Here is a 27,412-nt window from a genome sequence, read left to right as displayed (position 1 = left end):
TTATCCATTTTCTGCAACTCCTATGGCCAAGTGGTCACTACCCATAGAGTATGTAAGGGTAAGGATGTAGTGTTCCGCCCACTATATCATCATTGCTCTGAATGTCATGAATCTGTTATTTGATTCTTTGATATCCACCTCCCCCAGTACTATTGATACTATTTAGCTTACTGTGGAAAGTATGGTGTCATGGTGTTGATGTGTAGTGTAGAATGACATTGATTGTACAGATCTCGAGCTGTGCAACTTGAACCACTTCAATGGGCGGTGCAGTTGTTTTGATAATACAAGTGATTGTCATCCTTACTCATGTCATAGTGAGCAAACCTCTTGTGTTCAACTTCTTCCATCCACATCCCTCCCCCAGAAGATATTTCATGACAGTGAGTCAAATTACCCAATACATTCTGTATCTGACCAAGCAATAAAATGGGATGTACTAGGTTTGCCATTGTGCCATACCAAGAGTCTCATTTAAACAAAAAGATGAACAGTAAGCATGTTTCATTTTCATGAGAAGCCTGTAAAATGTTTTAATTGTGACTACAAAACCTCATGACTCTCTGTGTTATATTTAAAAAAATTCGTACCCAAATAAAAAAGCAGAGAGAGAAAATAAACATTTAACTTGACCCTCTGCATTTAATGATGTGGCTGTCACAAAGAATCCCTTTCGCTGCACTGAAGCATTGTCATACTATTCTGTAAGCGCTGCACTGTGACACATTATGACGTTTAGGAAAAGGGAAGTAATTCTGCATGAACATGCAATCATGACTGTGTAGGAAATGACTGCTAAGCCCCCACCCCCACAAAGTAACAATAAAAGTACCAAGATATTGTTTTTAAGCTGATTTTGTAGAACAAAGCAAGGGGTGTTAATCTACACAATACAAATTATATCCTCATGGGATTTGTTATCTTGGAAGGAAAATGCACAAGGGATGGCAAAAAGAAGGAAGTGTGCCCTTCCATCTCCAGTTCATGTGAGGTATCTATGATTCATGGTTACTAACGCTCTTGACCGCAAATGACATGAAATTAGCCTGGGAGAGGAGGGTGTAGTCATGCCAGCTGATCCCTACACTGTACATGTTTATTAATGTTTGGCACTGGTTATGTCAGTCTTAAAGGTATTAGCCCGCATTTGTAAACCTGCAGCAATTGGTCTCATAGTTAGCATGGAGTTTGGGTATGATTGCAGTAACACCTGTGCAAAATTTCGTTCCAATTCGTCCATTACTTTCATAAAAATAAATGAAAATGCACCGTATGCATGCGTATAACGCTCGCTAGCTCCGGTCCACGTACGTACTACATGCATGCGATACATGTGTAAGTTACATGTACGTAGCTAGCCCGCGCTCGTAATTCGATTTTGGGTCGGGTTGACCCGGTTTGAAAATTGATTTTAAAACGATGATTTTCTCTCTTTTATCGAATGGTATAGACAAAGAGCAACAGGTGAGGTATGTTACTGTTATAACTTGTACTTGAAGTCATATTGGACCTGTTTTATGCAGTTTTGATTTTCGTGGGTTTGCAAATGTGGGCTAATACCTTTAAAGAGCCATCTACCAGTCATCAGAAAGATCCTATTTAAAAAAACAAAAAACAATTATTGAAAGCCTTTACTGTGCCTAACTTAATGTTATTGCCGAATGTTTCGCTTGTTCCCTTCAAAATGTTCATATGGTAGAAGATTTGGATGATTTTTTTCATTAATTTCATTTTAATGGGGATGTAAAATACTGAAAGATGACCTATCAGCTGTTCTGTTTGTTTGATGAATTACAGTTGTGTTCACTAAAAGTCTTGGAGCTTCTTGCCTTCCTTTCACTGCTGTTACCCACATACAACACCATGGCTGCATCACCACAAGAGCTAGAAAACTATCAGACTTAAAGACTTCCGTTGTCTCACCTTTTTTAATTTCAAGGATGGGAATGTGATAGTGTTGACTGTTGGTTGCCCCTCTCGATTTGATTGTCATCAACCTGTTGCCACATTCATCGTGCCAGGTTGTCCCTCATTTCCTTGTCTGCTCATGGTTTCCTATCCATTATTATTTGGGGGCAAGTTCCTCATTTAATGCTTGCTACATTTAGAGAAATTCTGGACTGTTGAAACCAAAACTACCCATTCTACTCTTGAATTTTGAAGGGGAGAAAAGAGAAAAATATCCCCTTTTTCCAAATTTGAATGTCTCATCCATTTCCAATTTGTTTGTGACTTTGTATGTGTATTTCAGTCATGAATTGTTGAATTTACAATTTTGTGAATATTCCACATATTGCATATTCCATATTGGCACCGATACTTAAGAGCAGCATCCCTTTTTTGCTGTGTGTCTTAAGTGACTTCAGTACTTCTCTCTGAGTTAACAGTAAATTGTGACCTCTTCTGTTATGGCAGATTTTTTAGGAAACATTAACCCAGATATATCTCAACCAAGGTCCTGTGTTTTTTGTTTGTTTTGTGAATCCAGTGATGTTTTTGGAGCGAATGTGGGATGATTTATTTCCACAGTAATATAATAGTTAACATGGCCTTGGTGAATGTTTTGAGATGACCAAAGGTTCACTGACATATTGGCATTCATTCAGGAAATTATCAGTATTTGTTTGATTCTGCTCAAAATAGCAATGGCAGTTGTTCCTTTGGTTACATGTAAAATGAGTTTCTCTTAAGTAAATGTACTTTTATAGAAGCCTCACATTCAAACACTGGGCAGTGGTCCTGTGAATGTAGTATATTGAGTACAGTTCTAGCCACATTAGTGTGAATATACCCCCCCCCCCCCCCGAAAAAAAAGAAAGAAAAAGAAACGTTTAAGTGCCAACTTTATCACTTCTTTTGAAGACTACAAGTCATGACTGGATGTGCACTTTCAAAGAGCATGAAATGATACCCAAGTAAAAAATGCATACCTAATAAGGTATGTATGTATTCATTGCATTGAAGATGTGGAAAATACATCAATATGTTCCTTGGTGATCCCAAGCCGTAGTCAGAGAAAGTGATGGAAGTTAAGGGAACAGTTGGACTGCCTCTGAGAAGAGAAATGCTGCCTGCGAGAAGATTACAGTGTGTGTTCTCCTCAAGGGAAATATTCTTGGATGCTTCCCAATGAGATGAAGTAAAGCATCCACTCAAATCTCAATCCCACGGTCTCAAGATGTGCCAAGCTTGATTTCATCTGAGTGAGCCGAGCTCAATTTGAGCTTAGGCTGGCATACCCCATCTCGGCTGTAATAGAGTCTGTGTGCTATGCGTCGGGGGAAACCTCCATCCCTTTATACTGCTCCTCGTCAACTGACTGTAGCAGATGCTTGTCAGGATGGTGGTGATGTGTAACTGGAGGGTTTCATAGTGGTGGAAGCATGATGTACAGTTGAAAGAATTTGAACATGATAACACAACGATATCTGTATACGTACTTGCTTATAAATAGACACATAATAGAATGCACACATGCACCAATTCACTGACTGTTACTCTCCTTTTTAATGTGTCTTATCTGCTACATTTTCTCTCTCAGTACATCTGTTACTTTTCATCTAGATTTTATCTCTTTCCATCATTTGATATATCTTCAACAATCTGTCAGCCATCTCTTCACTTTCCCGTATTTTTAGTGTTTTTAGGAAATCTGTAAGTGGACATCTATGTGGCCTTTTAATATTTGTCGATCATCACAGTGATTTTTTTCTAACATAACAGTCAGACAGACAGAAATACACATGACTGTCTTGCACATGTGCATGTGTTTATGTGTCTATGAATACAAACTGAATGAACGAATGTACAGTATACAAATAAAGAATGTTTATGAGTGCAATGGACAGAATATTTCATGAGGTGAAAGATGAAATGATCCATTCAACGAGGCGCAGCCGAGTTGAATGGATCAAACATTTCATCTTTCACCGGATGAAATATTCTGTCCATTGCACGAATGAAAAACATTTATTATTTGTTTTATATAATGCCTAAAATAGATCCATGTCATTTGATGTTTTATTGATTTAGAAACAAGAGAGAATCTGAGATCGCGAGAGTGCTTACTGGGCGCTTTACACTAGCGCGCTTTCGCATATACACACACTGCAAACGCAAGCGTTTTACACGCGTAGTGTGCCGGGCTCTCAGCGAGCGTGCAATGGAGCAAATCGTATGGATCCAAAATTGCACTGTAAATGGAGCCACAATTGCACGGATGATGACGTCATAGTGAAATGGGCTGAATGATCAGTGTCAAACAACCAATCAAATGACAAGGATCTCTTTAGGCGTTATATAAATACCAAATATACACATCCATGCAGTTTGTTTTAATGTATAGATCTACATATGCACTCATCCATATGCACGGGCCATACACATTTCACTTCAAATGAGGAGAATTTCATTTTCATTTCAATTTTGAGACATTAAATCAAGAATTCAGATGGTAGGTTGTTGTTTGATTGTGGTGTTTGTTTTTTTTTTTTGGGGGGGGGGGGAGGAATGAGTAGCAGAAGTCTTGCCAATACATGTATCTGGTTTATGGCAATTTACCAGCTATTGAGTGAGATCACAGTCAAGATTGCCTCAGAAGACCATGTAATCGTACCCTCTGAATCACTGGAACATGTCTGCAAAAATTGAAGTGTGGCGCCTGATATCATTGCAGGGGAACCACAGTGTCTAGGCCTACACTGTCTTTCATATTGATTCTAGGAAAACTGAATATAGAGGCTTGGAGATGGACAGCCAGCATTACTGCAGAGTGGATCCCACAAGGGTATTTGAGATATATTACAATCATATTTCTATGCATTAGAAGCATTGTGTCATAGTAGATAAGACTCTGACCTTCTTGAGGAGAAGATCTTGGGTTCAAGTCCCACCTGGCTTGTACATGTCTTTGGACAATGTGCTTGACATACAAATATATACATCTTGACCCAGGTATATGAATGGTTCACTTGCCACAATGGATGGATAATAATGATGGTGCCTTCCCAGAGACCAAGGCTACTTTAGATACATAGACTGTGCTACTATTTCTGAAAATTTTCATTGGTTTTGTTTACCTGATTTAGCAAGTAAATGATGTCAAGCAGAATCAGTTACACTGTTGTATGAGTCTAGAGTCCATGTCTGTGAGAATTTCATAGCCATACAAAACAAACAAACAAACAAACAAGAACAAAAAAACCAAAAAAAAAAAACAGCAACGTTCATCCTGACAATCATACACTGTAGTCCACACAGGAGAAAAGGTTGCAAATTAACACTACTGCTATTAAAGTAATTCAAAATTTTGTCAGGTAAGCGAACAGATTGTGCAAAATGCTTTTTTTTCTGTGTTATTCAAGAGCTTTAGAGGCTGTGCCATATATTTTGTGCCATTGATTTAGAATAGGACATTTAAAGTGATTTCCTCAGTTGGTATAGGGATGACAAATTTAATTCCCAAGGGAAGGCAGGTGATTGGTACCATTAGTATTTGCCTTGGCCCATTTTCTCACTAAGCTGCAGGCATTGGATGGTGCCTGCATATTTCCCAGGTCATCAATCCAAGGCTCAGTCGTGCAGCTTTTCCCTGCTCGGCCACTTTAACCATGGAGCTTCCAAGGTAGCTCCATGCTTCAACAGACTTTGGATTTCTACAACCGTAATACCATGCTTCGTCAGCTGCATAGCTGCTCTCCCTGTTTACGAGTGCCCTGAAATACCACATGTTGACATTAATGTATTCATGCACGCATTTTATATCACAGTAGCACATATATCTATTTTCAGCATCGAGGTTATCGCCACGCTTGGTATTGGTAATCATGAATGCAAATGTTCCTCTGATGTGTACAAATATATATATAGCACCATATGGGGTAAGAAAAGTATGAACTGCAATGGCTGAAAGCGCTCAACTAGCAGTAATTTTTAGGAGCTCATTAAGTACAAAATTTGATTGGCTGGAAAGTGTTGCTTAATTAGTGACTAAGCTGGACAGTCTGTTTCAGCCGAATTAAAGGCATAATTTACCATTTGCAGATGAAACAAAAACCCAACATTAGTGCTTTAAAATAGTTCTAAAATGTGAGTTAGGGATAGAAACAACCACTGTAAAAATTTGAATCCGTGTAATCAATGTTAAGTATTGTTAAATACACAAAATGTGAACAATAGTTATAATAAGAATGCTTCCAGACTAAACCGTATACAGTTATGGTTTATTGAGAAAAATGCTGATATCTCCTCACATTTTAGGCTTTATTGCAAAAATTGTATATGGTAGGATGTTTTGTGATACAACAGACCCACACATATGCATCAAGTGTGATATCTTGAACATTTTTAAAATCACTGCTCCCAAAGGTAAACTGGACCTTTAAGCCTCATCAGCAGCTAAATCAACTTACGCAGATTCCTGTTTAAGTATAGGGCAAGATAACCATTTATAGCTCAGGTGCTTATCACAGAAATAATTTGAGTGGCATTTAGTGCACTTGTTGATATCTGTCTATAAATCCACCTTCTCCTTTGATTTTAGCCACAGTAGAGGGCTACAAGCTTCAAATTTCCTGTAACCCGTTGAGGATGAGTTCGGAGTATACAGGCGTCTATGGGAAATGCATGTTGTCGCAAAATCAGCCTGTTAACAACGGGTTAAGGGGTAGCATATTATCACATGATATTATATTCTCCCAGAGGTGTGACGTTTTTGATTGATGACACTTGGACAGAATCCTTGTACTGTTGCATTGGAGAGCTATGCTTGTAGGGTAGTGATAGTAAAAATGGACTGATTAGGCGCATTGATACCGTAGTTCATATGGCCCATGGGTGTTTGCCATCTTGCAGTGTTTCACAGCGTTTTGGCCTTCTAGGGAAATGCCTGCCAGGCAGTGGAAAATACTCGCAAGAGGGGAAATGGACATGATTACATATTTTGTGAACCAAACGCTTGTCAATGTCATTCTGATGCTTGGTCCCACACATACATATTTGTGTTAGAAGTTCTAAGGGCGTGAAGTACAATATTGTAAAACATCATTTTTCAAGGCAACACAGTTTTGAAACATGAATGATAATACTCAGCCAGTCAGTACATAGAAAAAGCAAACAACAGACTATCAATATAATATAGGGCGCCTGTAGTTTTTCTTTTCTTTTCTTTTCTTTTAACAGAGGCCACGATACAACCTCTAGGGCTTTAGGGTAATAGAAAAACACAGCATGTCTATAGGACATCGAAAGGAAAAGCTGTGATAATCTTTTTGTAACTGCACCACCAAATATAGTTTTGGTTGCAGTTTCATTCATCTGTATCTCGTGTTATTTGATGTCATCCTTGGATTTAATGAGATCATGTTTGAAAGACTGGAAATAAACAAACTCCCACTCTGAGAAAGGGATTGTAATGTTAGCGGAATGTGGCAGAAATATGTAGGCCTATACCATATCAAACACTCGGTGGGGACATTATACAGCACCAATGTTCATGCTGTGCTCAGCTATGTGTATCTTTCTGTGTGTGTGCAAGGCGGGGCAGTCACTGGTGCAACATACCACAGCATGCCAGCAGGGCTAGGCTGAGTTCAGGGATGATGTGGTAATACATTCACTCCAGGTAGTTAAACTCAAGTATGTTATCATTATTACAATGGGCAGACCAGCTATACATGCTGTAGTAATCTCTTCATGGCATCAATAGTGGCAAGTAAGAGACCAATGGATGGTGATAGAGGCAGCAGAAGAGGAGATTGAAAAGGAGGGGGAGGAAAAGAAGAAGGAAAGGAATGAGAAATACAGGCCTTGGTGTGACCTTCCCGTGTGCCCTTATAATTCTTATATTATTATGATCTTACTTTGATCTATTAAGTCGTACTTCAGAGCCCTCAGCTGTGTCTCATTTATACCGTATGGGGTGGGGTTGACAGTGAAGGAAGTTCAGTTGTTATGACTGTTCTAGTTTCACACCAGTCACAAAAGCGTAAAGTGGATTGTATCTATTAAAAGGACAAAAGAGATGCCATTTAAGCTGAAATGTGCCAGTATTGTCAGAGTTCCATTGATAGGAACATTCTGTTGTCTTCAAGCCATTATTGCATCTTTGTGTAATGCTCTGATGTATGAGGAAATTCCAGTGAGAGCTATCCTGAATGTTCTTTGAAAACTGCTTTGATATTTATGTCAAGGAATTGGATCCTGATTATTGTCCTTTTAACTTGAATGCCAGATACAATGCAGAGAATTCAAACCTAGCAATAATAATAACTTTTATGATGTGCTTACAGCTCGTCAAGCCTCGACTGTGAAAAATCACCATCTACTTAATGTTCACCTTGCAATGAAAACAGAATCATAAGATACATTGAGTGCTATTTTACATTAGTGATGGTGAGAAGTAACACAGTTTTTGCTAATCTCAGGTACCAGTACTTGCAGCTGAAAATAGAGTGTTCATCGCAAGTTATTTGTGATGGTTTTCATGCTTTAACTCAATCATTCTGGTGGCCATATGTACATGTAGTGCAGTATATAATGAGAATGGTATTTGGAAGCAATGGTCCATAGACGGTTCACTTGTGTGACACCAGGGAGGTGACACCATGAGCACTGGTAAAGATATGCGAGCATGTACTTCCGATTTTATCATGAATTAAATCATGCTCTCTTTTTTTTTTTGTATACAGTTTTTTTACTCTAGTGTTTGATGACAAGAATGTGTTGCATGTGCTCAGGTGATTAATTGTTCACTGTTTACCAAATTCTTTTGGACAGCGGATATTGAGCATTATGATTAAAAGACCTGCACACTCAATTGCAATGATGTCTGTCAAAAGAAAAGCTCCTTTCAATCTGAGTAAGACAAAAAAAAAAATGGTTCTGCAAAGAAAACAAAACTGATTTTTTTTTTTTAATCTTTAGACACAACTATTACAGGAATACCTGGTATGTAGTATTTTATAATGGCCCATTTTCATGTTTGATCTTCCTTCCCTTGTTAGATAAAATTTAAAAATACCAGTGCTTGTACACACAAACAGGATTGAGGATAAAGTACTTATGACAAGAGTCTGAGTGACTCGGTTGGGGTTGCTGTTTCTTGGTGACTTTGAATATTCTATTCAGAATGCATCATGTAGCTAATGCACCATGGAATTGTTGGTACACAGTGAGAGGCTAAGACAGTTTCACAGCGGTGCCTGCATAAATTGTGATGACTAATGTACACTATGACTCTCCTTGATATATCTTGTGTGTTGGGGATGACCCCGTGTTGAACTGTGGATATATCCATGTGTTGGGCACACGGGGAGCCGAACATTAGGAATATCACATCTTCATCGCCAGCCGCTGATTGAGCACACGGCCGGGAATTTAGTCGGCCTGTCACTGATGCGTAATTTATCCCTCCCATCCCAAGTTGGCGTGATCTGATCCTAAGCCCTAGCTTTAATCTCCCAAAATCCCTCTTCGGGCCCCCCTGGCACCCTTGGCTGCTGTGACAGTTTTTCAGCAGGATGTTATAAGATACCAAGATCTCGTGTCACTACATTCCTCGTCTCACTTCACTGTGTGCTTAAAAATATGATACTTTTTCATGTTCATGGCTTTCTATATGTAACTCAAATTACGCCATTTCCCAAAAATGTGCTCTAAATAAAACATTCATCTGCACCTAATTGCGTTGCTAATACTGGAAAGTGTTACTCAACTCTATTTTCTCTTCTCCCTTTTAAAGTCCCTGTTACAGTTTCAGTTGTCATATATGCCAGCACTCTTCAAATATCATCATTGTACAAAGTATATGATATACAATGAGAAGTAGAACCTTTGAAGGTGATAAATTTGAACAGTAGAACAGTGTATGTTGTGGAATGAAAGCAAAACAACAGTGAGGTGTTTTTTGTCCTGTTGGTGCAGTGCCTTGTTGCTTCAAAAGGGAATAATGTCCCTGTCTTGTCAGTAGCAAAATATTTTTTTTTTAAGTGTGAATACATGCTAAATCATTTCACACCTACTGTTTATTATCATCAAGTACATCAGAAGCTTTTGCAGCACAGAAGAATATATGTCTATAGGTTTTGCACTTTATAAATTGATTATTATTACAATGCTGCATTTCTGCCTTTATAGAACATTTTGCACTAGTACGATACATGTGCCTGACAGCATGATATGTGAAATGGCAAAGCTAGCTCTATGTATACAAGTGTACTCTTGGTAAAATGCGTGTCAAACTTAGAGAGAGCTCTGCTCCAATCCAAGTTCATGCAATATGGATGCACATTCCTGCAGTTACATTTATTCCTTTTTTCTGCCCCCAGGTATTTTTAGCTAAAGGAAATATGTTACTAATACAGAGATGTCAACTTTTCCTTTTTACAATATTTGGATGTTTGTGTGTGTGTGTGTGTGATGTTTAGGGGGTTGGGTTTGTTTTTGCTAAAAGTACAGAAGGTTTTGTGCAAAAAGACTGTTTTTCCCAAATCTTATTGCTGCTTTGGTGTTTTCCCACCAAAAATATGCCTTTTCAACCCACAGTATACTGCAGTGCTGTGTAAAAGGTTGTCATATCTGTCAATACCACAACAATAACAACAACCGGGAACCGTACAAAGCAAACCAACAAAATAGCCCCATATATTGTCAAAAATTGACATTCATGTGATAGGTATGTGATGCCGAACACTGCTCATTCAGAGTATGACAGTGTCAGGGATGTTTAGTTCTATGAAGACTTCAGTGAATATCAGGGTCCTAATTGATGAGTGGTTAGGTGCCCCTTTGAGAGCTGACAAGCATTCGACAGGGAATCGCGTGCACTGGGTCACTTACCCTGCAAATGTACAATGTACAATGTAGATGGTACCACCCAAGATTCACTTTGCCTGTGGCATGTTATTTGTTACTCAATATAGCATTCCGCCGTCACATAAGAACCATTACAGACTAATGGCACTTACGGTGGAGCCATTTTAGAATCATTATGTTGAAGTGGTAGACATCATTTCAGTGCACGGGTACTTGGAATAATGTGGTATAACTCTGTATACTACTGTGCATATGTGTGTACTATGATTTTGCTTCAAGTCTGTATTTTTGTGATTTATCCTTGTACAAGGAGACTCTAACATTTGAAGGAAGCCCTTTAAAAAACAAACAAACAAAAAAAACCAAAACAAAATAGGACCAAGACTACCTGAGATCAGTGAATAAATTGTTTGTTTGTCTGTTTTTGCCAGGCAAACAAATGGCTTGATCTTTATTGTTATGGTAAACTCTAATTCGGTAGACCAATTCTGTAGTGTATTAAAATCCACAGATGTGTAATTTTTCTAGAGCCTACTAACATATCATTTTGTGCACCTGCTTCATCCAATTAATTTTACAGGCAGGAATTCATGCAGCAGTTATTAGTTGTTGCTAGGTAGGGTAAACCGTCTACAAGCCTTTTGGTTGTTAATGCATTCCATTTTTTTTTTAATTTGTCGAGTATGGAAGGATGGACGCCAAAGCTTTGTCTCATAGTTGTTAGATGATAAAAAGATCCATAAATTTGAATTATTAAATAACGTAAAATGGCTGATGATAGATAATTAACTGGTACAAAGCAGCTGAAAATATTTGTGTGCATTTTTAGAATCATTGCTAAGGAGATCATGCCAGCCAGTATGTGGGACAAGGGAAAAAAAGAGATTTAGCTGAAAAGTCAGCTACAGTCTTGTTTCTAACTTGGTCCTGCTTTCTGCTCTGCAGCTAGCTGGGGAAAACTCAAGCCTTATTGCATGATGGGATGCATAAGCCGATAGGAGACATCGGCACTGCATGCATGCAGCCAATTGTCGTGTGACATTTTGGCTGAGTATCAAGAGCATGCCTCCTCTGAAGAGGAAATTTCCACGACAAGTGAACATGTGTGTCATTGATCTCAAGCTGTAGTGCTTTTATCCCCCTTTTTTTTTGGGGGGGGGGGGGAGTGGGATTGCTTGATTTACTTCAGGTATTGGGATCTGACAAGACTATAAAAGAGGCAGTCTGCTCCATTTTCTTGATGACTTTTTTGAGTAGAGGAGAACAAGATAGACAAGCAAATAGAACAGTAAAACACATTACATTCAGATTAGATTAGATTAGACTAGATTAGATTATGTTTACAGGTGTATAAAAGTGGTAGTGATCACAATCACATAAAGTGATGATGTCAATCACAAGCCTTTCATTGGCCTGCTTCCATATCTGCACTAAGTTTCTTTTGAAACAAGAAAATGAATTCAACATCCATTCAGACCTTAAGACTAAGTTTGTGACAAGCTTTCTGTATCAAGGGAGAGATGAAATATTATGTACATGTTGTACTTGTAGTGTATCAGAGAGCATTGACCTGCCAAGTGAAGTGTTCTGTGTGATAGCATCCTCATGTTTAGCTGGAAATATAAATTTGTATGTACAGCAACCACCGTAGCTTCATTCAGTGAAATGTCATTGCTTCTGTAATGAGAGAAGTGGCGAGAAAACTCTGTTTCCTAGAAGTTCCTTTGTGAATGTACCTCTACATTCTAGTGAATGGTCTGCTGAATTAGTCGTGCTCAATGGGCAAATTAGAAGCTAAAGGCAATATGATTGTGACGAAAAGAAACTTTGCTTGAGTCAATGCTTTTGCATATTGAAGGGTTAATTTTGTCATTTATTTATTATTATCGAACAAAAGTGCAAGTAGGCCAGTGTTTAAGAGGTGCAAGTGTGACTATTAATTTTTTTCCCAAATTTATTGAAGCTGTAGCAAGATAACCTGATATTCCTCGGCTTAGTCTTTCTCCCCACGACTGTGTGACAGTAAGGGGTTTGAGTGGAATGGCGATGGCATCATGGAGATCACATGAAGGCTGTATGAAGCAACAAGCCTTGTCACATTGTTGCCAATATTATTATCCAGAGAGTATCTGTTTCATGCTCGAAGAACTTTTGTCATGTTATCTCCAGTGGCTCTCCTGGCAAAAGCTGTTGAGATGCTTGCTTGAGGCTACGCTGTTTTAAAGTGTTTGATGCTCCTGATATTCCAGCGTGACATGTCAAATGTATCGTGTGCGGTTTCTTTGGGCTTGTAGTCTATTTGAAGAGAATTTGGACTGAATACATGCATGTCCATGTTGTCGAGTAACATATAAAATAGTATAGAGTGTAGATTAGTCCTGATACAGCTCCCTAAACTGCTTTAACCCCTCTGGACTACCACATTAATCTAGCTGCCACTGATATTTTAAATGGACACTTAGCAGCAATACTAGCTGTGAAGTCAGTCTCCAACCCTACCTGCCTTCATGAATGTGCATCACAGTATGGCTTTTTAAGCAGAATTGCAATGAAAAATCACAGCTATTGTCTGAAATTTCCCTATAATAAAAACTGGTTTTAATTCAGGAGCAAAATGGTGATTCCTCTTTGTAGGTGACAAATGGCTTTTTCACTGCATCTATTTCTTGTAAACAAATGCAGCATAATGTGGTGCAAATCATGATTCCATTATCTTCTTGTTGTTTCATTGGACACCAGTGATGAAACCAAATGGCTCTTGATGTGGTTTGGGTATAAGTTCTAACTGCATCTCATATTAGTAAACTGTCAGTTCTACTTCTAGAAAATTTGCTTGGAATGTGGCAGTGCACCATTGTGAGGGAAGTGTTTTGTACATTCTGAAACAGACTGAATTATACAGGGAGGAATATTTTTAGAAGTTTCCTCTGTCTTACCTCACTGAGGTCACACTGTGCTTGATCCAATCTGCAAAAGTGTGACATTGGGTATACTAGTAGCTAGGAGATCTCACTTTGATGGGTGCCAATCGGTGTGAAATAGAAATTTGATACGTTTCCTACTTGGAGATGTAAAGACCTTGAGATATTGATGAATGACAGATCCATTGTTTACTCTCTGCCACACTAATCCATTGTGTTACCTGGGTTGTTTATCTTCTGTCACCCTGTGCAAATTTCTCTTCACTTACAACTGAAAGACAGTTTGTTTTTCTAATGCAAGCTTTAAAAAAAAGATAAAATATCATACAAAAGGTATCATCAAATATTGTGCAATACTCACTGTCATGGAGTAGCAGTACTTATTTCTACAAGTAAAGTTGAGGTTTTGCTCCATCCTGTGTTAGAAGTCCGTATATACGAGTAAGACAATAGTTAGTAAAAACTTATTAACATATGCATCTACTGTATACTGTGCTGAGTGAAAGTCTTCCATTAATATGATACATCATCTCTGTGTCACAAGCATGTAATTTTGTTGTTGTTGTTGTTGTTGTTGTTGTTGTTGTTGTTGTTGTTGTTGTTGTTGTTGTTGTTGTTGTTGAATTGTGTGATGACCAGTAGTAAATACATCCAGCACTCTCTCTCTCTCTGGCTCATGAGCTTCATAAATAAAGATCTGCCAGTCAGAGACAATCAGGGTGATGAATGGCTGACACAATTCAGACTGTATGATCGTTAGAGGCCCATATGCATGGGATGCACGCGGCTGACCTTTGACCTTTCAGATCATGTGTAGAAAATAGGAAGATAACACTGTGCCTATACCACTGCCAACTGCATGAAAAGTTCTCGTCACATCATGCTTCCTCATGAAGTTTGATGTTTTTATCTCTGCCAAGGAGGTTATGTTTTTGTCGACATTGGTTTGTTTGTTTGTTTGTCCGTTTGCAAAATAACTCAAAAAGTTTTGAATGGATTTGGAGGAAATTTATAGGAAAAAGTATATGATGACACATATCTGTGAATTTTTATGAATTTTCGAAGGATCTTTTATCTTTTGGCAAATAGGATCAATGAACTTGGGAGTTCAAGCTGCGCGCATTTGAGGTTTGCAGCAAGCACTAACGCGCATGCTTTGCTCAAGGCGCTGCGCAGCAGGAAGCTGATGAGGTAAACATGGGTCCTTTATCATTGGGATATTGGGTGATTTTTCAGCATGCGTGTATAGAATAGTGGAAATGAGCTGCTTGGCGCCGGTCTGCGCTCTCCAAGTGCTTTTCTAGTTCTCTAATCTTATATTGTGGTAGAGATGGACATGGTAGTCTTCTGTGGAAAGCATGGATTCAAGGGAAACAGGGAAAGCTTCATAGCAGATTTGCTTAGTTTACTGACTTGAATTTATAAAAAAATACAAGAGTAAAAATGTTATCAGCAATGTCTTTTTTGTAACACTTGCTGTTTGCCCGATGCTTTTGTTTTGTAGGATTAGGAAGAGCTGACAAGATTGTACATCATGAAAAGTGACTAGATGTTGTAAGTGACAAAGATGATTTACCTGATGGTGTTGCTTTTATTACACAATATGATTATGAATGCATTGTATTGTAAAGTACCGATAAATTTCCATTAATTTCCATTTTATAAGATATCGAAAGACAATCTAACGGAAAAATAATTTTGACTGCAAAACTGACTCAAATGCTTATGTGTACACACTTTGTTTTCACCCAAATTGCAGGGTCTGTGCCCATGGAGAATCATTTGCAGACAATACGAAAGCACAACCAGAGCTCCACACATTTCCCTTCCTCAACATCTCCAAGTCGAGTAGTATACAAGTCACCGTCGCATCATTGCCAAGGCAACATTGCATCCCAGCGCCTGCCTGTTTTAGTCCGCTGCACAGCCGAGGGAGCTCTGGGAAAGTTAGAACTAAAACCGTCACGGACACAGAGCATCTCAGTTGGTGTGGCAAGGAGGAGGACTCTGGAAAACACGGTCCAAGATATGCCACATCGCATGGTTATTATGACCAGAGCAGACATGATGATGCACACAGCGCAAGAGAAAAGAGCGAACTCTTTGATAAGCACAAACATTACTGGAAACATGCCGAGGAATCCGCTGTGTGCCGACAACTTCATGGTGTTGTATATGACAGTGAGACGCGAAGGGGTTCGCTTGAGCATGAATGGAGTCTTGAAGCAATACATCAGAAGAAGGCACAAATGCGCAACAGCAACAAGTTGCGGGACAGTCCAAAGTTGATGAGAAACTTCCCGGGTAGCCACAAGAATGAATACAGCTCTCACTTTAGTGACAGGGATTTTATACCTCAGTTTGGTCCAGATGGGAGAACGGACAGTGTGGAAGACCTGTTTAATACTTTTACATCTCCCGTGGATGTGGAGAGAGTGAATACACTTGACAGGATACATAATGTAGTATGTGACAATGTGAGGAAGGTGGAGGACACAAAATATCAGGAGAAACTGGTAGAGCTTGAGGAGGGGTTTTCTTCGCTAAAGCTCCATCACATACCTGCCACACCGTGCACAGCTTATCAGATGCCAGAAAGGGAACGGGTAGAGTCTTCCAGGAGTACCTCTCTAGGATCAACAGACAGTGATCAGGGAATCATGTTCACAGCAGGGAGGAACGATTCTCTTGGATCGGAATGGGATGAGGATAAGGATGATGAAGTCATTCAAGAAGGAGATGACTTAACAATTGATGATGGTTGCTCCTTTGAGTGCGGGGGTTTTCCGAAAAAAGGGTTTCATCTACGAGACCCCTTTGGCAATTTTCAGCTGTACTGTAGCGAGCTGAAGACCACATGTCCAACCACAGTGGATTCTCCTTTATGCTGCACTCCGTCAGAAAAGAGTCTGGATACTTACTCACAAACTTTTGGCTCATCAAATTCCCTCCATAGTCTCGATCATGATCATGAATTGTGCCACCAGCCGACGGCGGACCTGTGTTACATCCCTAGCAGCGGTGCCCGGGTGTCGGCCGAGGAGTGCGCCGCCAGACGTCGACACGTCAGCGGCAACTCGCAGGACGGCCTCGATTCAAGCAAGAGCAACAGCTGTGAAACGCTGACCAACCAAAGTGCAATACTCCCGTCCCAGAGTGCTGGGGAGAGCCAGTGCTTCAATGCTGCTGTCTTCAAGAACAAGGAGGCCAACTCCGTCAAGTCCTCCCCCTCCGCTTCCCCTATGGCTTCCCCGAGGCGGACGGCCAAAGCCCGAGGTGTGTGTGGAGGCGTCTGGGATGACTTCACCGCCAACATCCCGGCTCCTTTCGGCAACAGTGGTGTGCAGCCCCACCTCAAGGAAGAGAAGGAAAACTCTGACAGCGCCTTCCAGTTCCCACCCCCCACCAAGGGAAAGTCCCTCCTCAGAAACGTGCTCAGCAAGTCCCATCAGATTGAAGAGGTGAGTTCTTCTCATTCCCTTGCTGATGTATCAGAAGGGAAGATTCCCAAGCTTGACCACTCTGAGGGTCTGCAAAGTCATGAGTAAAGATTTTGTGTGACAGTGTACTTCAAAATTTTACATTACATCTTGTATAGGCATGTGAAATTCGTTTTCTGCTTGAGTTTTCTAAATGCAAATATGATATATTTAGCACTTAAACATTCATTTACCAATAAACACAAAAATAGCAAAATGAAGATGTATTAATTCTTTCCAGTGGATAAAAAACAGAACTGCTTCTTGTCAGTATGAAAGCCTCATGGTATACTTGCTCAATTGAGAGTTACTTCAAAGAAGGCAATACATGCAGTATCTCAAAATAACTTCATCACAACATGTTTGCTTTAGGTTAGAAAAAAAAAAGAACAACACTTTTCAACTCAACAGTGCCCTTTGGGCAAAATGTACATATCCATTTGCTCAGATCAAACCATGAGAAATCTACACAGTGCATATGTGCATTTAATAGTGATTTGTAGAATCATCTTCACAGTCCATCTCGTTGTCTTCAACTTGGATATTGTAGTGACCTTTTTCTAAGTCAGAAACGGTAATGAAGGACACCATGATGAAAGAAAATGAAACCGAAGAATCCAACTTTATGACTTAATTTTCTTGGTTTTTTTGAGATGCAGTTGTAGAAATTTTGAAAGGACAATATTGAATGATAGAGAAATACCGAAAAAAAAAATGCCCAGATGTTATAGTTTGTGTCACTCAAACATGTAGTTGATATCTAGTTTAGTCATATTGTAAGTTTGTCATGTTTGACTAAGACATTCCATGGCAAGAGGGGAGGGGCTTCGTGCTCTTGCTATATTTCTATCATGGTTACCATGTATGGTATAGTAACCATGAAAATAACTAGCATGGAACATATCTGTTTCATATTGCAGGCTACTACCGAGATGGGCCGAGCGATACCTAAAGAGCCTGTCTCCAAATGCAGCATGAGACGCTCGTTGGACGGGTCCAATTCCTACATTTTCCATCCCAGGACGGGTTTACCCATCAACTCAAGTCCAGTAAGTGATTCAGTTTTTAAACGAGCATATTCGTTCATTTCTTTTTTGAATGGCAGTTTAACTTAAAAAACAAGAAGCACTCAGAGAGCTCATGAGCAGCAAAAGGTGGATCTTTGTGCTATAAAAGTAGCCATTATTATTATTATGATGATGACAAGGATGCCAGTTTTCAGGCAAAAGCCTGAATTCAGGCCCTGGCATTTTCAAAGTTCAGGCTTTTTCGTGTACAAAGGAGCTTCATGTAGATGTATTTCAGGCCTTCTCTTTCATTCTAACTGGCATCCCTGTGATGATGATGATTATTATTATTGTTGTTATCATTATTAATATCATTATTATTATTATTATTATTATTATTATTATTATTATTATTATTATTATTATTATTATTATTATTACTATTATTATTATTGTTATTATTAATATTATTATTATTGATATCATTATTATTATTATCATTATTATTATTGTTCTTAACTCTACCAAAATATGTTGATAACTCTTCAAGAAATATTACAAACATGCAGTGCATATCATAAATAACAGGTATGTTGCAAGTTCTTCATTTTTTCTTTCAATTCACTCTAATCATCAGCAAATCTGGTTACCATTACCTCTGCCAGAGGGCTATTTTTTACAATTTGTTTTTCCAGCAAATTTGTTTGCTAAGATATTTATTTGTTTGTCTGTAATATTTCTTGAAGAGTTATCAACATATTTTGGTAGAGTTAAGAACAATAATAATAATGATAATAATAATAATAATATCAATAATAATAATATTAATAATAACAATAATAATAATAGTAATAATAATAATAATAATAATAATAATAATAATAATAATAATAATAATAATAATAATAATGATATTAATAATGATAACAACAATAATAATAATCATCATCATCACAGGGATGCCAGTTAGAATGAAAGAGAAGGCCTGAAATACATCTACATGAAGCTCCTTTGTACACGAAAAAGCCTGAACTTTGAAAATGCCAGGGCCTGAATTCAGGCTTTTGCCTGAAAACTGGCATCCTTGTCATCATCATAATAATAATAATGGCTACTTTTATAGCACAAAGATCCACCTTTTGCTGCTCATGAGATATCTTAGCAAACAAATTTGCTGGAAAAACAAATTGTAAAAAATAGCCCTCTGGCAGAGGTAATGGTAACCAGATTTGCTGATGATTAGAGTGAATTGAAAGAAAAAATGAAGAACTTGCAACATGCCTGTTATTTATGATATGCACTGCATGTTTGTAGCGTCATAGCTCATTGCCTCATAATAGGGATGCATTGCATGTAGTAGGGAATCTCATTTGAAGTACAGTTTACTCTCGTGGTCTACTGGAAAAAAAAAATGCAATCAAGCATTAATGTCCCAAATGACATGAAACCAAAGTTTAGTGAGGTTTCTCCTGATCAACTTAGCAGCAATTATAACACAGAAGCATTCACTCTCCTGCTCACTCCCCCCCCCCCCCCCCCACCCATCTCACTCTTCTTCTTTTTTATCTCCCTCTCTTCTTTTTTATCTCCCTCTCTTCTGGAGAAAATTACGCTCACTTGTTGCAAGCAAAGCTTCATGACTTATTTGTCTCCTGTTCTTGACAGGCTCCGCTACGGAAGGCCAAAACCACCAATGATTGTCCATCTCTTCTTAAACCCATCGGTCTGACAAGGTAAGCGAGGTATCTTCTTAGTGTTCACCATGGCCCTGGTTTGATATCTCGGTGGGATGCAAAAATTCTCAGTCAATACGACCCTGAGTTTCCCTTGAGAGGAAGCTCTGTATTGCGTGACTGACAGTGAAAGAATACCAATGCGATATCATTTCATTATTCATCCATGTTTTGAGACTGTCAACACTCATCACTCTGGGGCCAGAGTGTTATGTGGTCGATGCATAATTGAACGCGATACATGTGAGATTCGTCATACTGTAGCAACATTCTAATGGCCGCTGTCCCCGCAGAGCTCTTCAGAAGCTAATGGCCGTATTCTTGCCACTTACATAGATAATTGAAGCATTAGCTATGCTGAAGCAGAGCTATGCCAGCAGCACCTACTCCATTTCAACATGTGCTTTGTTGCTTTTTTTGTTTAAACTGAAGTAATGAACGTAGGTACTGTGGGAATTCATTATGTCTGATAAGGTTACTTGCAGACAACCGTAACAACATGTAACGAGTTGTCGCCTCTTTGAACACGTTTAATACCATCATGCATGTGCATAGGAAGATTACTTGCCATAATGTCTGTTATTGTGAAGTCTCAATGGAGCATGTTCTGTCTCATATGTTAGAATAATATTTGATGACATATTTTCAAACTGCGGCTTTGAATGACTCATATATTGGAAGTATCCACTGAGATTTTTGAATCAGAAATGCTGTAGACGAAAACAGAATATTAGATTAGCTCGTGTCTGTGGGAAATGGGGATTTGAAGGGAATAAATTAATTAACAATGAAATAAAGGTCTTCATATAAGGTCTCATGCTTAGATTTTGACTTGTATAATACGTTGCCCTTTTGCAAATGTTCTTAGCATTAAGTACTACATTGCGTGCCGATAGTATGGTCTAAATTTCTTACAAATGAAGGTAGATATAAGCACAGCTTTATGAACTCTCTTTATTTTCAGGAGGATATTGAATGTCCTTTGCCATGTCTTATAAAACCTATTCTTGGATGCCATGATCAGCTTCAGTGAAGTGCATTCACATATATATTTCATGCTCAGTATTGATGGGGGAGGTGGTTCCCATCATCAGTTTACCACAATCATAACCTTGTACATGTTCTTACGTGGTTCTTGCATGAATTTCTCTTACAAAACTCAGGTTTGCTCCACAGCTTCTAAGCTCCGATGCTATGTTGGAAAATATACTTTTTTTATAACTAGGCGACAACCCTCTACCATGCAGATATTTCAGGGAGTTATTTACCAAGTCATTACTAATTAGTGGCATTTGTAACACATCTTGTTTTGTCATGCTGGCTTGCAGTTCTCCGTCGTGCAATAACCTGGAGAAGCCGAGCTCTCTCCTCTTGGGGCATCCAATCCGCATGCTCAGCACCAGTGCCCCTGCTACAAGCTGCCTCTTGGGAAACTTTGAGGTGAGCAGATAGACCACAGACCCAAAAGCCCTTCCAACTTACTTTGTTGGATGAATTGAGTAACAAGTGGATTGATTAGTGGATGGATGAATGGGTACATGGACATATGCAAGAATCAGTTAAATCATGACTATACATTTCATTGCAATATTAAGGAGCAGTGTTCATATCTACATGTTTTCCAGGTCACCTTTATTTAGAAAAAAAGAAAAACCTTTTGCCAAAGTATAAGAGTTTACTTTACAATCATTCTCTTTATCAAAGACCTCTACTTACAAATCTGTGTGTGGATTAATTCATATTCCAACGTGACTTCCTAAGTCTGAGATATCTTTTTCTGCATCCACATTCTCTGTAAAGCGCATTGAAATTTTAACAAGTGTGAAATGTGCTATATAAAAATTAGCTAGTGGTGTTTTGGTTGTTATTATTATTATAATTGTTATTATTATTATTGTTATCATTATTATTGTTATTATTATTATTATTATTATTATTATTATTATTATTATTATTGTTATTATTTTTATTATTATTATTATTACTACTACTACTACTACTACTACTATTACTATTACTATTACTATTATTATTATCATCATCATCATCATCATGATTATTATCATTATCATTATTATTGATATTGTCACCTTTACTTTGCTTCCCCAGGAGTCTGTCCTCAATGGAAGACTGGAACCTCTGGGTACAATTGATGGTTTCACGGCTGAAATTGGTGCTAGTGGCTCCTTCTGTCCCAAACATATCTGCCTGCCAGTGACAACGTTCTTCTATAGTGTGTGTGATGATGATGCGCCTTCCTCTTACTTTGTAAGTCAATGTTTGAAACATCTTGGCCCACATTCCTGAAGATTATTTAAATACACACGCCCATTGTTTAGATTTAGTATATGGACTTTAATGTCACTCCAATGTTAAGTGAAACATTCTCTGACATCAGCTTATTGAAAATTTTCCCTGTTTTGAATTGGGAAATATATAGAAATCATATGGTCAACCTCAAGCTTTTAATGAGATTTCTATGTATTCAAGTAATGACCATCATATTTGATTTATGATGTCAACCTTTGACATAAGAATACAGCATTGCCCATATAAAGCACACAGAGTATAATTAGATGTAAATCCATGGAAACTGTCATCAGAAAGAATACATGCATCCATGTGAGTTTAAATATTTCGAGTATGTACCATTTTTTCTTGTGTGTTCTACCATTGCCAAGAAGTGGTTGTACAAATTATGTTGTTTATGTATGTGCGTGTCAGGACAAAACATCTTTGTGCCCATGTGTCACTATAAAATTCTGGGCCCATTTCTGCTGATACTTGCAGGGATACATCAACCTAGAAGGCCTAGGAAGACGAGGATACCATGTGCCAAAGTTTGGGACCATTCAAGTTGTAAGTAAACAGCTCTTAGCATTGCTGCTAAATTCTATTTCTCCTTGAAATCTCCTTCAGAAAATGAGAAAATATCTTCATGCACCCTTTATTTTGACAAGTTTACTCTGATCTTACATACTATACAGCTTGTTGCAGTACCTCTTTGATATGATAGAAAAATGCAGGCACTCTTTAAAATCAAAGTAATTTTTGTAGAAGAGAACTATACAATTCATGTCAAAAGTAAGAGAAATTGAGGGAACACCATCAATTTGATAGTAATCAGCTTGTTGCAGAAATGACAAGGGATGGATAAAGCATATTAGATGTTACTTTAAGACATCTTTTTCCCATATGTTTTTAGACTCTCTGTAATGTCTTCTGACTTGAAACACAATGTTTCCCAGTTAATATATCTCTTTATAGTACAAATACAGAAAGTTGGCTTTTTACATGGATAATACAGTGTTCTCTCTGCTCACTGTCAGCCTCTTCACAATTCAATCATGCTAGAGTTGTTTTATGCAATGTATTTGTTTAGTCAGGACATGCATTGTATTGTTATGTAATGGCTGCTGGGGAGAGGCAATTGACAATGGGAAACCCCTGTCAATCATTGCCAGTGTGTGATGTAACACATGCATGGTAGACTCCGACACTCCGCTGATCTGCACTCCTCTCCACTTTCCTGCTTTATTCTTTCTTATCTCCACTAGACTCTGTTTAACCCCAACACTACCGTGGTCAAGATGTTTGTTGTACGCTACGACCTCAGCGACATGCCGCCCAACTGCCAGACGTTCGCCCGCCAGCGGATCTTCTACATGCCCAGCGACGTCGACGTCCACGACGAGTGCGACAAGGAACTGCGCTACCTCATTCACCTCAGGTTGGTGTTTTGGGGCGGAGCATTAATATTGCTACCTTCCACCATTCAGTCATTGGAGATTTCTCATCTTGATTCATGTTGTAATAATTTTGTGACTGGAGTCGTCTGTCTCAGGCTCTTTTTAGCCTCACATGTTACGTCTTATTTGCCTGCAGCCATTGTTTAATTGTTAAAATTTTTTGGATTGATTGTGTTAGAAAACGCAAAGCAGTAGGAAGGTGTAGCAGCGGATGCACACAATGCACCAGACATTGGAAAATAAATAAACCCTCAAGATAACATTGTTTTATTAGAGTAGCAGGCCACTAAAAATAGGATGAATAGGTGTTTTGAGGGTGGGGGGGGGGGGAATAAACCCAAAATAACATGTTATGTCGTAACAACATTATTTAGAATGCACAAAAGAGCTGAATAATTGATTTTACAGTCATTTAGAGAAGAACAGTTGTCATGTCATCATGAATGATAGAGTGGTTGTGTATACAGTTGTACCTTCATCTTCTCCACATATCTCCAGATTCCAGACAACTAAGTCGGGTAAGGTCTACCTCCATACGGACATCCGGATGATCTTTGCCCGCCACACCCCAGATCTGGAGTCAAGCTTTGGTACCTTTGAACTCCGCTCCTTCACAGAAGTCCCTACCAATCCAAGATTTTCACCAAAGAATTGACCCAAAGCCCGAACGGTGCTTCTTGTAGTGTTTGGTTTGCTTGTGTGTTGCTAACTCTCTTCAGTTAGTATGCAACTCATCCAAAAATTTGAGGAAATTGTGTAAGCAGGTTAAACAAAGCAAACAAGATATGTGCTTCATCAGAGACTTGCTAGTGAAAGTCTTGAAGACCGGCGAAGGTCTGCTACAACTAGTGAATTGATAGCATGATGAATATACTCACCACAACACAAAAGGTCACAGGTCACTGTCAATATGCTGCAAAAAATGGTGATGCTTAAACTCAAAGTTGCACAAATACACCTGTGAGAACATCAGAAATCGCTGTGCAGTGTTTATCGTAATTTGGATCCATGTTTCTCCTCTGAGCTGTAACAAGCTCCCCATGTGCTGTTACTGTAAAAGTGGATATTTTCGTGTGACCAATTTTTCGCGCTCGGCCGGGTAAGAAGAATTTCGCGTGTTTTTAATTCTGCAGAATCAAGCCATCACCTGCTAGAACCTATGGCAAGAAAAACATTTGCATGCTTTCATTTTCATGCTAATTTCTCGTTGCGCAAAATGCGTGAAAATTTCAACACTCCGAAAATTTCCACTTTTGCAGTTTATGTAGACCTCAGCAGGCATTATGTTTTTGGTGTATTGCCATTGTCATTTTGGAAAAGTTCAAGCAAGTATTTTTCCCCAACCACATCCAGGCTAGACATCATGGTGCTCTCTTCGATTAAGTTGCTGCAGTAACGCAACTGAGATTTGATACTGGGGGCAGATGATGAGTTAAAGTGATCCAAGGATGAGAGCAATTCCTTGCTTGTTTGGGTAACAAGATGATTTAACACCCATTTACTGCCTCTGTGAATTAATGAAGGATCCTACCTTCCTACTGCATCATCACATCCACTCCCCTTCTTTGCCTATTGACTATTATGCCTTTCACCCAACTTAAGCAGAAGCCACATTCATATAAGTGATATTTTTGCTAGAGTCACCTGCTATGATTTTTTTTTTTTTTTGATGGACATTCTGAAACTGCAAGAAAGATAAAAGTGTGCAACAGTTACTTGCACCGGCATGTTCAAGTAATGCAGAGATTTCAATATAGATTATAGGACTCGTAGGTTTTGGGCTTTCTTTATTAGTGAAGTGCAAACTCAAGACTATTTTTTCAAGGTTGAGGCAGTTTTGCTGACTTATGGATTCATGATGAAATCATGACCCCTTGACTATGAAATATTGTTAAATGGTTGTAAAGTACCGGTACTCTTGTCAATTACCCCTCAAATCATTCTAGGGTATAGAATTGGAAGACATCATTTTTTGTTTGGACACGGCATATGTCCAGCTAATTTGTTAATGGGTTAAACGTAACTTAATTGTGTGGGGCTTTTTTTTTTTATTCATTCTTTTTTTTACAGAGAGCAAATTATGTCAGTATGTGTCTGTAGTGTAGGAGAGCACGCAGATTCACTGATTCATGAAAGAATTTAAAAATCTGCAGAACCTTGGAGGATATTTCTGTGTGAACAGAACATGGTACATTTCATTACCCTTGTTGCACACCAGCTCCACTTAAAATGGAGGGATTATTGTAAGATGGCTAATCCTCTTGGGTGATGAAGTAAAGATATTAATGACATAACACTTTGTGGAAGACCTGGGCAATGGTGCAAGGTAAGGGAGCAAATTGCCACAAATATTTGACTTTCTTGGTAATCATTGTCTGTGAGCTGCAAACTAGATAGGAGAATAAACACAGCAGGGAGGCGGACGAGTTTAAAGTCTGTGGAGTTTATGCACTCCTAGGCCTCAGCTGATGACTGATAGGCAGATTTCAACTTGTCGGTTCATGGAATGCTTAGAAAACACTGCATCAAGAAGTAAAATCCATACATTGCTGCTCTCAACAAGGCCCAAATCATTTTAGGGAAGGGTTGAATTGCCCATCCTGTATACATTTCCTAGATGCTTTTCAGCAATCCTATCATTTACAAGATTTTCCACCAGGGAGATAAAATAATCTGACATCATTCTGTATCTCACTCGGTGCTATTGGCAAAGGCTTGCCTTGTGTTGTGATGCTACCCTTATCATCATTCTCCACAACATGGACACCTAGTCTTTTTTTTTTTTTTTTTTGCTTATTTTCTTCTTTTTAAGTTTGTGCACGTGGTTTTGAATCAATGATAGTTAGTTTGGTAATGCTGTGCCTCTTTTAAAAACAAAAATAGACACTGCAAGCCAAAAGTGCATATTTATCTCCTGCAAAATTTATAATGTAGGGAGGTGATATCACAGCTTTATTACTAATGTGGCTTTCAAGAATATTGTTTGCCAATTGTGTGGGTAGGAGTCTTCTTCTGCAAGCTTTCCCAGTTTTCACATCTTTTTCTTTACATTAGAATTTGAAGTTGCATCATTGAAATGTGAGTCAAATTTATATGGCAATAATAAAACATAAGCTATTGAATGAATTTTTCTTTCACTTTATCTATAGTGCATGATTTGATGATCAGCAATGGCTTATGTTTTTCATTACACTAAGACCTGAATTGAATATTTTGATGTGTTCATGATGTGAATCATAAGAAGGTAAAGAAGCTCCATATTTTTCCATGTCACTTTGCAAATAATGGGCACTACATTAAATTTTGTTTCATCGTTCTACCTGCTGTATCAATTTTATCCACTAAACCGCTCCCACTGTGCAGTTTGCAGTTCAGGCAAGCTGAACAAGTTTATGAAATATGTAGCCAAGAAGGTAGCCAATCAGCAGCGCTGAAATTAGTCACGTGTGCGGCCTTTATTTTCTCACTGACCTGCACAGCCGCGCAAAAAGGGTGCAACTAAGAAGCATAACAGCACAGCATGTTTTCCTTTGGCACATTATCGAAAAAAGCTCACTGACATCACAATGCATACTTCAGCAGTGCACACTCAATCAGTTGTTACATGCATGCCGCAGGCTCTCAGTCACTACATGTAGCTGACTTGTGTTCACCAATAGAGATACATTAAAAAGTGTCATTCATTTTTGACCCATTTTATAAAACAAATAA

The 27,412-nt window shown here is 38.5% G+C and overlaps 1 protein-coding gene across 1 annotated transcript in view; it reads left to right on the top strand.

Moving 5' to 3' along the window:
* Positions 1 to 24,496, top strand: part of LOC139722518 (atos homolog protein A-like) — a 46,259-nt gene extending 21,763 nt beyond the window's left edge. Inside the window, exons 5-12 of the mRNA XM_071633806.1 lie at positions 15,493 to 17,194; positions 18,133 to 18,261; positions 19,885 to 19,952; positions 21,281 to 21,392; positions 22,062 to 22,220; positions 22,743 to 22,811; positions 23,510 to 23,682; positions 24,200 to 24,496. Coding sequence (XP_071489907.1) covers positions 15,493 to 17,194; positions 18,133 to 18,261; positions 19,885 to 19,952; positions 21,281 to 21,392; positions 22,062 to 22,220; positions 22,743 to 22,811; positions 23,510 to 23,682; positions 24,200 to 24,356 — 2,569 coding nt within the window. The 3' untranslated portion in view covers positions 24,357 to 24,496. The remainder of the gene's footprint in view (positions 1 to 15,492; positions 17,195 to 18,132; positions 18,262 to 19,884; positions 19,953 to 21,280; positions 21,393 to 22,061; positions 22,221 to 22,742; positions 22,812 to 23,509; positions 23,683 to 24,199) is intronic.
* The last annotated feature ends 2,916 nt before the right edge of the window (positions 24,497 to 27,412 follow it).

The sequence above is a fragment of the Diadema antillarum genome, unplaced genomic scaffold (genome assembly GCF_040938485.1).
Source record: "Diadema antillarum isolate AM-2024a unplaced genomic scaffold, OU_Dant_1.0 scf00000167, whole genome shotgun sequence".
NCBI lineage: Eukaryota > Metazoa > Echinodermata > Echinoidea > Diadematoida > Diadematidae > Diadema > Diadema antillarum.
This window is presented reverse-complemented; position numbering and strand designations above follow the sequence as displayed.